The 13956-nt window shown below is 40.7% G+C and overlaps 1 protein-coding gene across 2 annotated transcripts; it reads right to left on the reverse strand.

Moving 5' to 3' along the window:
- Positions 1–774: 774 nt before the first annotated feature.
- On the reverse strand, positions 775–9141 carry LOC134862371 (nuclear receptor coactivator 7). 2 transcript variants are annotated; one of them, XM_063880259.1, is made up of 6 exons: positions 3267–3476; positions 2847–2993; positions 2562–2714; positions 2356–2451; positions 2133–2206; positions 775–1990 (listed from the first exon to the last, which is right to left on the reverse strand). In XM_063880259.1, exons 1-6 carry the CDS (start codon positions 3378–3380, stop codon positions 1852–1854), a joined length of 723 nt encoding a protein of 240 aa, XP_063736329.1. In that variant the 5' UTR covers positions 3381–3476; the 3' UTR covers positions 775–1851. The 2 variants fall into 2 exon arrangements, 1 of the variants encoding a protein (XP_063736329.1); XR_010165498.1 differs by lacking the exons at positions 775–1990; positions 2133–2206; positions 2356–2451 and adding exons at positions 6831–6945; positions 7147–9141 and having other exon boundaries at positions 2623–2714; positions 3267–3970.
- Positions 9142–13956: the final 4815 nt, after the last annotated feature.

Below are 13956 nucleotides of genomic sequence, written 5' to 3' on the forward strand. Positions count from 1 at the left end.
TACTGGAAGAGTAAAATATAAAGTATTCTCTCTGAGAAATGAAAGAAAAAAATACAGAAAAAAACTTTTTTTTTTCACTCTTGTCTAAACTCAAAATGTACCCACAATTCTGAATTGACCCATATACAGTAACATATGGTAACTTATTTTGCAGTTATTTCTAACTTGTCGCCCGTTTTGTTGGAATAATGGTTGTTTTGGTTGGCCTTAGCATTAGCATTTTGCTTATTGACAAAATACACGCGTTTTCTGTCCCTCAGGAACAGCTGATGGTTGTTTTCGTAATGAGCAGTTTGTGAAGCTTTCAGTGCTGCATACTAAGGCCCCAACCGTGATATTTAAGGCAGAGAACCACCTTATAGTTTCTTCTGAATTGTTGTGTATTAATATCAGAATTTAGGTTGTTCTCTGTGGATGCAGAGATTGGGTGCAGGTCATTGAACGGGATCATTTCCATTCATGGTGTCCTGTAAACAGGATGTCAGGCTTTTACCTGCATGAACATTTAAAGCAAAACTTGTGTCTGCAAGTTCACACTTTTCCATTTATTTCTACTACATCCCTTTTTTTTACATTTTTTTCACATTTGTGTTATTTACCAGGAAAAGGCATCTGTGGTTGTTCTCTTTATTGCAATATATGCATTTGTACATGCAGAGCATAACAAATACAGAAGCATCAGTATATGATAAGAGTCACAAAACTGTGACAATTCGAATGTAGTCTAATCCTGTGTTTGTTGTACCATAAAAACAGCTTCCTAAGTGGAAAAGGTGATGTTTTAAATATTTATTCATAATAAACGATGAAAGCTATGAAAACATTGTTTGTTGCAAGGATAGACAACATTGTTATGTGGTTCCACAAAATGAAACAAACAGTACCAGCAGCGCCTGGTCTACACACAAACAATTTTGAAACAAATAAATAAACAAACAGGACCATCCAGAATATAGATTTTACTTAAATAACATTCATATTAAAGTATGTGAAAGACTTGAAATGGTTCCATAAAATTGTCTATTTATGCAAATAGGCAGACAGGTGACAGTTTCCAAAAACAGAAGTGACAGTTAACAGTTGAGGTCCCTTCCTTTACTAACCAAACACCTCACAGACATTACAGTAAAGAAGTTTGTATTGCAACTCTTATCATTAGCTTTTGTCAACATGAGTGGTTGGAGTATCGTTTTCAAAAAGGCCAACATTAAATTGAGACCTTTAAGATAGAAAAAAACTATTAGAAACATAGTCCACAGTGCATTTTTTAAAGTGTTCTACCACAATGTGAAAATGTGACCTTTAGTTAAGTTTTTTGTCTCTAACGGTCTTCAAGTATGTGTCTCATAGTAATAGAATATTTACACTTATTCTTACACCAACTTTCACACATAGATAAATACTGAAACACACTTTTTGAAATTTCTGAAACACACATGTTTGAAAGAAAATAGGAATTGTTTTCCTTAAATTCTGAATGTGCTTGCAGTAGTTACACACTTTTTGTTCAACAGTGTTACTGTGATCTTTGCATTATAATGCTCCCAAAGCAAAAGGAGGGCATGTAGGGCTTACAGCGCTGACTTTTCTGAGCAGCAGCACCCTGAATTATTGCAGGACAGGTCAAGCCAGCAGAAATAGAAAGTCCAGCCCGAGAAGCGCTACAACCGGCTTCTATTGTATGTGAGCTGATCTGAGCCGGCTACCCCGATGATAGCAGCTGCTCTTGCAGGTTTTGTACAGCAGTGGCTTAAACCACACATGTTCCTTGAAGTCTTGACATTTTCTAACTCCAAACAGGACAGTGGTTTCTGCTTTTGTTTTAAGCTCATCTTCTAAAATGTTCTACCCTCATCTCTGCACAGTCCAGATTTCGAGGTCTTGTACGATAAAGTCTTCCTGAGTGGAGAGAGACGCGTTGTTGAAGGTGGGACAGGAGAAGCTTGAGCCATGGTACAAGTCAGCATCCAGCCACAGGCCAAATCCACCCCTACAGAACAGGAAATACAGCTTTAATGTCAAAACCTTTTAAAGTAGATCCTGTTGTATGCTCTTAGATGCTGCAGTCTCAGATATACCATAGGTAGCAGTTAAAAGTTAATATTATATGGTCAATAACCGCATATCTTTACCCTCCTCCGCCAATCTGCAGAGATTCCAAGTTGCCACCCACAAAGTAGGAGTTCTCCCCGCTCCATTTGTATGCCTGGGAAAATAAAGCACATTACACATTCAATCTTCTGCAATTGTTTCAACATTTTTTATTCTTGCACCACAATCGTTTTCCTTTTAATATCATCAGCTTGCTGATAGATAAGAGTTTTTTAACCACACTAAGTGGAACTCCACTCTTACCTGGAAGTCAGGATTGAAGCTGAACAGGAAGGTTTCTCCCGTGCCGTAGCAGTATTTACTGACTTTAAACGGATCGGAAGAAAAAGCCCCAAACACCTGCAAGGACCAAGACATCGAGTCATTAAGAAGTACTCACAGATTTACTAATCAGTTTGACTATATTTATTTGAAGAACAGCCTAGTCGAGTAAAGATTAAGGAGCAAACCTTTTGGTGTGTGTCTTTGATGACCAGAAGCACAGGGCTTTCCAGACCCGCCATATTCCTGTACAGAGTCTTTAGGCTGCTCCCGTGGATGGCCGTGCTGTAGACCAGCTGCAAGGGATATCCCTGGGTCCTCACTGGCATCTGAGCAGTAAGCTGTAGGAAAAAGGAGATGCTAGTTAAAAGGTGTCAGACTCTAGGGTATAAGAATCCCCTAAAGTAATTGGCGGGAATCGTTACTCAATTGTATACTTATATCATTTCAAAATTATGTTGGATATAACATACTCTCTCCAGGTGGTGGTCTTCAAACAGCTGGCTGTCGTCGCTCAGGACAGGAAGAGCATCTTCGACTTCCTCCTGGTAATCGGGCTCCTCCAAGTACCCTGAGCTGCAAAGACTCAGGTGCTGCTTGGGGTCCTTTACTGTGATAATCTGGAGGACGATACAAGATGAAACTTAATCAAAACTATCTCCACACCACATACAGAAACTTGTGGTTGAGTGATTAATTTACAGACTTGAAAAGCTGAAGGGTTAACATGTCATTGCACCGATAGAGGTGCCTAAACAAAGCTTCAGGAGTCATAGAATAATCCATGTAGTATCAATTATGCAATGATATCAGGAACTGGAAAAATGTATTTTACTCTCAAAGTGAAGATCATTTTACATCATACATGTAGTACATCTAACAAGATTACATACCTCAACATATGGGTCCACACAGCCACTGGCAAAATAAAGCACCTTGATATTATCTGGCAGCAGCTTCATAGTTTCGTGTTTCTCTTTCAAGCTCTGTGCTCTGCAAATCCACATGTCTGCTCACCAAAATCTGCCAGTGTTCATCCCTTATGTTTCCTCCGGTCCACTTCCCTCCTCTATGTGTCGGAAACCCTATTGGTTGGACACTCTGGTGGTGGGGCTTCTCATTGGTTGGCTCGTAACAGTTTCCTTTCTTTAGAACAGGAATGTTACGCAGGGTTTCTGGGATAATGGGAGGGTGCTAGAGATAGGATGTCCATATATAGAGAAACTGGGTTTTCCCACAACGTCTGGGATACCCGCCAAGCACTTCAGTGACTCAGTTACTGCAAGTCCGAGATACTACAAGGGGATGTTATAAAATTGTGGAGTTTTTTCTCTGCCGTCAGAGAGCCACAGTGGGCTTTTGTGACCCATTAACAGCACATGTGAATTTATGCAATCCTTACCCCCCAGGTGTGAGCAGTCGGGTCGACAGGGTTACTGAGGAGCTTGTTGATCACAGCAGCATTCTTCTTCTCCATTATCAAAAGCTGTTCTGGTGTTTCTCTCTGATGAGGAAGTGGGGTTTGCGGTGCTTCTTGCGGTCATTAGTATAGATTTGTGGGGACCACTGCACAAAGAAAGTGTAGAGATGGTCCACCCTGTAGAAGCAAAAGAAGAAAAGTCTATTTGAATATTTTCTTAGCAGATTACAGTGTATTATGCAGCCTGCTTTGGCTAAAAGCATTAGTATTCACCTTGAAAAGCAAAGGGCTGTTATCATGAAATATCGGAGGTTATAATGACTTACTGTTTCAGTTTATTTATTTTCTGATAAATAAACTGAAACAGATAACTGTGTGTCACATCATCTTATCTGCTGTACGGTCAATACATCTCTAACCCATTCAGAGCATCAAACAGTATGTTTCTGCTTTAACGTTAGAGCAATAATGACAGTTGGCCCAACCTACGTATTTACCACGAGAAAGAAATCAAATTGAATGTGAAACGAAAGGCACTCTTAAACCTCTATTATCTTCTGAGTCATGCCTGGACATGAATCGCCGGAAAGTGAGGCAAGCTTCCAATGTTCTCAGGCATTAATCATGCCGGGCAGAGAAAAGCTGAATACATGAATGGAAATGAGGAGCCCCTGTTTTGGGAACATTTTGGTTAAATTCTATTGTCTCCTCCACAAAAGAGCAATTTCAGAGCAAATCCAGGCTGAAAACCATCCCATTGCTAATAGCAGTTACATTACTTATTTCAGTAAAGCTTTTCCTTTCTTGGAATGAAAAAAAAACTCTTGCTTACTTTGCACATTTGTAGCAATTGCCCAAAAACCAAGAACATTGTTCACGGTGACTTCATACAATTCGAACATTGGATCGAAAACTTTCCTTTTATTATTTGGTCTTTGAAGTCCTAAACCTACATTTTTCTTGCTTGAATTTGTTGGAGCAAGTGAACCAAAGTACTGTCTGATTGAACTCCAGATTACGCCACCATATTCAGGAGCTGGCATAACAATGTTCACCGCTCTCGATGATTCGATTCACTTACTCTCCCATGCTGTAGGCAACACCCATGGCTGATGAAGATGATGGGGAACAGTAGGGAGAAAGGACAAATGTTTTTTGAGGCTCAGTGCTCAAGCAGCATGTCCACACTGATTTTCTGCAACCGGCAGCATTTTATACCAGAGGTTCAATCGCTAAGATTAGACTTTCAACCCTCCCTTTCTGCTTTGACAGCTTAACAGGGCTTGAAAGCCAAAGTTGGTGACACATTATCCTGACCTGCTCATGGTCCCTGTCCTTAAATCTGGCTGGAGTTCAGACAGTGGATGAGGTGACAGAAAGTTTAAGGCCTGTATTTTCTGTCTGTCAGTCAGTTGTCCTAAGTATCTGTATTTCATGGGGAAATGTTGTACCTATAACTCAACTTGCTACAGTTACTGATGACTTTCAAGATAAGACTTCTTAAAACATATACTAGGTGTAGATGATAAAATGCATTGCTATACAGCACATGTAAAATATAGATTAGTTACAACCTCCCCCACCTACACGATTAAAAAGCTGCTAATGCATCAGTAAAAACATTCAAATATATACACATTTAAATTATACAGACTTTTACTTTTGCTAATGTAATTACTATGGTTTAGGTTATATTTAAATAGTGGTAAATAGTGAGCTCTAGATGTGCTGGTAATTGCTTACCTAAGGACAGAGCCAGGCCTGGTTTTCTCTGCTGTTTCCAGGCTTTGAGCTGAGCTTGTGTAATGGCCTACTAAGGCCTATTAACATCAAATTTATATTAAAAGATTCGGATTCCTGGCCACACCAACACAGTGAGAAGGACACCAATATGTGTATAAAATGATTTATTTATAATTCGAAGTTACTTTAAAACATTCCATGTATAGATATTTAAATAACATATGGTTAGAATGATGTTCAATTTATCTAAACTACTCAAATACAAAATGCAGTTCAGACAAGGGGTTCAACCAGTGGCGGCTGGTGAAAAAAAATCTTGGTGGGGCTAGTGTGCCAACAGATTTCCCTGCCTAATCTAGCATAAGCATTCAAATGAACAGTCGGAAAATGACTACAGTTCCACAATAATAATTTAATTTCACAGTTTCCAGCTTCACAGAAAAAGTAACAATTTACAGCTATATTAGACTTTATGCTATCAAATACTATACAATACAATCAAGGGATAAATTAACAACAAGGGTATGATTTCAGCTGAATCTATACAAATCAACAGTGAGTGAGTGAATGAGTGAGTGTGGGTTGAGAAGAGAGAATGAAACAGAACTTTCCTATTAAAATGTAACATATACAAAGAATTTAGAACCAAGTTATTTTCAAATTTTTTTACATAAACAGATTATTTTAATACCCTCTCTCAAGGAAAAATGCATTTACTTGGAGAAAACAGCATCAGTGCCATACAGTTGTCATTGCATGTCACAGCCTGAGAGAAACAACAAAGCATTCTCCACAACTATATTACAATTACATACTATAATATTATTACATATTGCCCATTGAATGTAAAATAAACATAAAAGACACTCTCTGTGCCTGTTCCTCTCTGTGTGTCTGTTCCTGTGTGTGTCTGTTCCTCTCTGTGTCTGTTCCTCTCTGTGTCTGTTCCTCTCTGTGTCTGTTCCTCTCTGTGTCTGTTCCTCTGTGTTTGTTCCTGTCTGTTCCTCTGAGTGTGTCAGTTCCTGTCTGTTCCTCTGAGTGTGTCAGTTCCTCTCTGTGTCTGTTCCTCTCTGTGTCTGTTCCTCTCTGTGTCTGTTCCTCTCTGTGTCTGTTCCTCTCTGTGTCTGTTCCTCTCTGTGTCTGTTCCTCTCTGTGTCTGTTCCTCTGTGTCTGTTCCTCTCTGTGTCTGTTCCTCTCTGTGTCTGTTCCTCTCTGTGTCTGTTCCTCTGTGTGTGTGTGTGTGTGTGTGTGTGTGTGTGTGTGTGTGTGTGTGTGTGTGTAAGCAAGTGCTTACCTCTAGTGCCAAATGGTGCTGTGTGTCTTCTCCCAATGTTCTCCGTTTCTTTGTGGGTGGATCCTGAACAGGTCCCCTGTACTCCTCATCCTCAGCCAGATTAGGAACAGCCTCCCTGATCCAATGCATAAGAAAACTGGTTAGGGATATATTAACCAAACCCAAGGTTGTTATAATTACTGGCAATTATATTTCATCTAAACTTCACAAATAAATTAATTATTTGAATAAGATGACATAAGCATTTAAGGCTACACATAATATATGCAGAGAATTAACAATTAGGCTATGCTACATAATAATGCATTTAACATACCTGCATGCGGTTCATGAATGCCTGGGTGATTCCTGCGATGTAGACAGCATCGATGTTTCTCTTCTGGAGCTGATTATACAGCATGTCTACATGTGGCATGGTCTTGTGGAACAAGGCTAGGAAAAAACAGAAAGCTTCATCTTCCAGCATTCTCACATAGCCTCCAGCCTCTCTCTTCGTTTGGCCATCAAATGCGTCACTGTTCCGGATGGTCTGAAAACACTTCACCAGATCATTCTTGTGCTCATAGACTGTGTTGACTGCACGACTGTTGAAGTTCCAACGTGTTGAGGATGCACTTGGAAGTCGGTGCGCCACCAGCTCATCTAGCACTGCCGTTCTCTTGCTCGATTTTGAGAAAAAAGAAGCAAATCCCCCCATGTCGGTGAAAAAGTGACTGATCTGAGGGATGTGGGAGGTCGCCTGCTGCATTACCAGGTTTAACTGATGGGCATAACAGTGAATGTAGTGAGCGTTTACATAGATGTCCTGTACCTTTCGCTGCACTCCTCCAGTGGCACCCCTCATTACCGCTGCCCCATCATATGCCTGGGCGATCAACTTATTTTTTTGTCCCTCAGGAAGGATGCTGTGCAGGCTCTCCAATAAGGCACCGGCTATTGAATCCGCACAGCTGTTGGGTAGCTTGATGAATTCATAGAAGCGCTCCTGTATGTTGTTGCGTCCATCGATGTATCTTAGGACCAGGACTAGCTGACAGTGTGTGGAAATGTCGGTAGTTTCATCCGCTTGGATAGCTAAAAACTCAGCTGTCTTCACTTCATCCACGATCTTTTCTCTTAGAACTGCCAGCATACAGTCCAGGAGCTCGTTCTGAACGGTCTTCGAGGTGCCTTTAAATACGGTCGCATTTTCAAGGTGCTCCCTCAAGTCCCGATCAATGGATGCCATTAGGTTGACTAAACCTCTGAATATTCCGGCGTTGTCTGAGGAATCCCTTTCATCATGTCCCCGCATTGCTAATTCAAAAGTACCACAAAAATTTACACAATCGATGATCTTAGATAAAATATTGCGGTTTTTATCTACCTCTTCATTGTGCCTTCTTACAGCGATGCGGTGCCCATCATCGAGCTGCGTTGCTATGCTAATCTTTCCGAACACAGCTAGCTTTACGCAGTTTTCCATGTGAACTTTGGATCGATCGTGCTTCTTGATCCGTTCAGAGAGGTGTTTTAAGTCAGTTAGTCCAGTCTTTGTCCAAGTCGAATCACATTTGTCACTTCTGAAGAGGATACAGGGGAAACAGAAAAGTGCATTGGCTGCTCCACAACCTGCCAGCCACGTCTTACGGTTGAACCAGCTCCGACAAAAACTCCGTTTGTAAGATTTATCTTTCAGCTTGATTTGCTGGGAAATGCTGATTTCAGGCTTGTCGGGTCCCAGCTCCTTAACGAGAAGTTTTTCCTCCGTCGTCCGTCTCGCAAAGGGGTATATTATTAACGATTTCACCGAATTTGGTGGAAGCTGCTCTTGAACTCCAGTGGTCACCGCCATCATCTCTCTTCGTCGTCGCGCGTATTTTTTCCCCACGTAGCGTAGGACAGAGTCTGGGAGTCGCACTACGAAAAAAAACTATCGCTGGCTCCTTATGTAGCTACAGCAATCCTAAACCTTCACGCATTTTACGTAGCAGTTGGGGCTAAATTTCCAGCGCCCCACCGGCGTTAAATTTGGCGACGTTGATAGGCCAATTATTCATAATTTCCCCCTAGCAACCATAACCGGATTGGCTGGTTAGCTGCCGGTCAGGGGCACTTTGCCGATCGCCCCATGAGAGAATGATACACTGTCTGTCAGTGGAAATTCACTGTTTAATGAGTGTTAGTTGGTGGAAATGTTGTTTAAATGATTTAAATTGCATGTAGGCACACACACTATTAAGTAAAACTGACATTGATTTAAAAAAAAATATGCAAAAAATATTTTTTCCCCTCAACAGCTGGTGGGGCAGAGCCCCAGCGCCCCCTATGGGCCAGCCGCCTCTGGGTTCAACCATACTAAAATGTCCAATCCGGTTAATACCGAACTCCACTCTGGTTCCCTTTTTGCCGGAAGAACGTGTCTTTCACTGTTCAAGTCCGGTTAATCCAGTGCCAGAGTTTGCACTTTGCGGGCCTGCCACACCGTCCGTCAGCTTCTGGTCGCAGAGCCCTCGATATACAAATAAGAGGGAGACTCAGGGTACACCAATATAACTTTGCTTTGAGAGCAGGAGAAATAGCTGCTTCCCTTAATCTGGAGTCTGCAAGCGTTGGATCGCAAGGGTCGAACGACACTCTGGTCCAGTGGCGAAGAGGAACTCTGCGGGGGTCCGTCCTTTGCGAGTAGCAGTTAAGAGATCCGGTCCGGTCCGATCTGCGGCGATCTGAGGCAGTAACTGTGAGGAGAAAATAAAACGCCCCGTCTAACAGATAATCGGCGTATTTATGGGGGAGTGGATTTGCCAACTGGCGAATGGGATCGCTGATTTTCACTGGTTTCTGGTGTGTCAATTTGCAGTGTCTGTGTCTTTGTTGTGACAGTTCGTTAGGGAGGTTAAACAAAGCATGCATAGGTTTATAAATAAAAAAAGTTCATCGCTAAATAGCGCACAACAACCATCAAAAATCACAACAACATATAAAAAGGTTTAACCATCCATCCCACTGTCTAACATGTTGACTTCATTCCATGACACTTGCCTGCTGCTTCATATTTATAGTGCAGACAGGAGAGGGGTATGGATGGACTCCTTTGGAAAAATGCAGTTTCCCTAAGTTCAAACTATCCCTTACATATTATTTTGAATGCAATATATTTAATTATAATTCAGTGTGTTGCACTTACTTGTAAAGGAGAGCGAGGAAAAACATGTTAAGAGAGGAAAATAGAGTTCATTATTTGTATAAACACATTTGGATTTAGTTTCCCTAAAGAATCAGATGATTACTATAATAAAAAAAAAATTGTTTTTATAGTTATTGTGTTTTTTTACTGTGGTATTGGTACCACTGCATCCCATCCATCAATCTCTTGCACTTTCACTTTCAATAATTTCTCTTCCCTTACAGAAAAGGAAGTCAGCAACAGTTAGTTTAACAAGCTTCAACTTTCAGGACAATAAAACGTGACTAAAGGATGTTCTGTATTAGAGACATACCAGGTGCAGGCTTTCATTTGACAGTTTTTGACAGTTTTCATTTCAGAAATGTTGTGAATAATGAAGGGGGGAAGTTGGTTTAACTTACTCGCAGGAAACTGTTGTTCATGTTCACAGTGTCTATGTGTGTCGTTGTTTGGGCTTTCCAAATATTGAGTTTGACTGCACGCAATGAAATGGATGCGGCTACATGAACTCAGATGTAATCTTTCTCCCTGCAGCCATCACTTCAGGCCTCAATCTTAAAATTCTCCGCTCCATCAGGCTTAAGCCTTCAAATTAAGATTTAATCAAAGCAGCGTGCCCGATTGGACTGTTTACAAATCATACATCAGTGTAAACAAATCTTGTTGAAATGACAGAAACCATCTGGGGAAAATGTATTTCACATGCATTCGAGATTTAGCTTGGCCCATGTCCCATAAGCTAACAAAGTCAGGATTCATGGTCTATACTGCAGCCAGACACATAGCGTCCATCAAGATATTTTGCTCCACCGGTTGGGGAGCTGTCCAAATCCCCTGGAAGTGTTAAAGCACATTTACCTAGTGACCAAACGGTGGTGCTACGATTTTCTGTTTTAGTCTGTGAAATCATTTGGCCCAAAAAGACATTTCCCATTTGATTTACCCCACATTTGGAAAAAGACATAAATCAGTGGGTGTTTGTGTTATCTATTATCAACTACACTGGACCAACACCAGGCCTTATTTAAATCATTGGGGTTACAAGTTGTAAAATGCTCTAAAAGTCGAATCCAGAGTTATTTTACCTCTCCATTAATTTGACTGAGCTGAGACCGGCCGTGAATTGAGAATTGGAGGCAGGATTTAAGCAAATCCCACTGGGCGTGCTCTATGGGCCCAGATATATGGGTACATTTGCTCTCGAGAGTCTGATCATTTTGCCTTCATGTGCCACTGAGCTGTATCCAGTTTTTCTTTATACAGCCATGAAGCTGTCTTGTCATCCATCTTTATTTTGGTCTATGGTTCCTCTGCATCGCTGCTCTTTGTCCGCTGACTGAGTCAGTCAGATGTCATTTGTTAGATGAACTTTGGGATTTCATGTTTAAAAATTAGATTTTTTTCCTCAGCATTTTGTATTGCTACCTCCGTCTTCAATCTTATGCAAAATCAATGCACTGCTTTCCATTACAGAAGAGGTCTTTCCCACCATAAAACCACCATTTGTAGTGTTTCCGAGCTTCAAAGCTAGCAGGGAAAAGTTAACCATCAAACCTGAAACTGAATTTAAAGAAGATGGAAAATAATGGAGAAATAATAAAGAAGTTAATTTATGTAATGATGAACTTTTAGTATCAATCTGTCTTTTTAATAGTTTGTCATTATATGATGCAATATCTGCATCTGTAAATCACTAGGGGGGAAAATGGAATGATACATTAAAGTACATGATGTACCTTTTGAGTTTACATTTCTGTGCAGGCTTCTTATTTGATGGATGATTTGTTGTTAAAAATACAGTAGACCATGTGTGTATGTGAGTACAACAAAATATTTTTTAGTATTTTTTCTTGTTGAGGCAGGACAGTAAGTGGGAGTTAAAATAATTAATCCATGAGATAAAGTCAGGGCCTTTTTCTCAAAGCGAGCGACACTGAGGAATGTTGCGTGAATACAGTTTATGAAGTGTACACACCCATGATTTTCTTGGCAGTAGGCCCTGGCAGTTGTTGCAGAGCTGTTGTTGCGTCACTTCTCCATTTCCCGTAAGTCTTCTCTCTTCCCCTGCATACCAATGATCTAATTTCTCTGGGTTCATAATGATAAACGAAACTGTAATGACCCGTACAGGTACACACAAACAAGCATCACTCTGTAGGCTGAGATATTATTTCTTATTTATGCAAGTATTTTGCACTTGGAATATAATTGCACTTTACGATTGGTCAGATGCGAGCAGGAGCACACTTTAGCTTACAGTCAAAAGCAACAGTTGTGCATGAGTAAACTAAAAGGGTGTGTTGACTGTTAAGAAATCTATAGGGTATCTATCACTGGAAGATACATTCTTTGTTGATGGCACTGTTTTGTTTAAAGCCATTGAGGTTGTCTCATGGGGCAATACAGTATGTGCTTTTGAAATGACTATATTTGGCATTCAAATCTCATTATGTCATTTTCTCTTTCACCGACTTACAACTTCTCTGGAGGTGTAATGCTTATCTTGCACTTGTTCTTGAAGACATGTATCTTTAATGCAATGGCAAGGAGAGATTAGGGTTTAACGACACTGTAATGACTCTGCTGTGTCAGTCAGGGTTAATCAGTGATGTTTGTGAGAATCTGTGAGAAACTTCTCTGATGACCCACTTACAGAGGAACAGGTAGGATGTGGTAAAGAGGAAGTGAGCACTTCTTAAACATGTTAAAGAGTAACTCATGTTGGGACATCCTCTGCAACTGGGGCCGATAGATTCAAGGGAAATGTAAGTGGGTTGAAGATGAAATGTGGTTAATTTCACATTGCATCCGGTGCTACTTCCAGTAGAGAAATAATAAAGCATGGTTTCAGGTTTCCAAAGATGGAAATATCTAAGTAACAAAAGAAGTTCCCACAGTTGATGTTGATTAGAGAAGACATGTTGACATGTTTACATGCTTTAATGTTCAAAAACCTTTTTATTGTTCTCATACTGCCGGTGCTGCAGCACCTCTTTTCACCGTCTGTCTGAAACCAGAGTCCAGTCTGCTCTGATTGGTAAGCTGGCCGGCTCTGTTGTGATTGGTCAACAGCTAAGATATATCCTGCCCCTAGCCTATCATGTGTTTGAGCACTAACCCATATGTGTCAATAAGTTACGGAAGTAAACAAAGAACTACCATAAAGGCGTTGTAGGCAGGGGGCAGTGTGTGGGAGAGAACTTTGGGAATATTGACTTTGTAGACCATTGACATGCAGCACACTAAAGGGAACCCCCAAAAACCATAGGGTCCATTTGATAATTGTATTACAAACAATATTAAATCATACTAAGAACAACTGTTGTGATCCCTCATATTGCTTGACTATCAGGGTCAAATAATAATCTGGTATTTTGAATATTTCATTCATCTGATGCCTGCAACAATAAGAATATTGCAATTGCTTGGCTTTGTCCTTAGTGCTTATGACTGGTCGGCTCTCAAAAAAATCACACTGTCTGATTTTTAAAGAATTTATTTTCAAATGATTGTGGAAAATAAGTATTTGGTCAATAACAAAAGTTCATCTCAATACTTTGTTATATACCCTTTGTTGGCAATGACAGAGGTCAAACGTTTTCTGTAAGTCTTCACAAGGTTTTCACACACTGTTGCTGGTATTTTGGCCCATTCCTCCATGCAGATCTCCTCTAAAGCAGTGATGTTTTGGGGCTGTCGCTGGGCAACACGGACTTTCAACTCCCTCCAAAGATGTTCTATGGGGTTGAGATCTGGAGACTGGCTAGGCCACTCCAGGACCTTGAAATGCTTCTTACGAAGCCACTCCTTCGTTGCCCTGGCGGTGTGTTTGGGATCATTGTCATGCTGAAAGACCCAGCCACGCTTCATCTTCAGTGCCCTTGCTGATGGAAGGAGGTTTTCACTCAAAATCTCACGATACATGGCCCCATTCATTCTTTCCTTTACACGGATCAGTCG

Source organism: Eleginops maclovinus, chromosome 3 (genome assembly GCF_036324505.1).
Source record: "Eleginops maclovinus isolate JMC-PN-2008 ecotype Puerto Natales chromosome 3, JC_Emac_rtc_rv5, whole genome shotgun sequence".
NCBI classification, from domain to species: domain Eukaryota; kingdom Metazoa; phylum Chordata; class Actinopteri; order Perciformes; family Eleginopidae; genus Eleginops; species Eleginops maclovinus.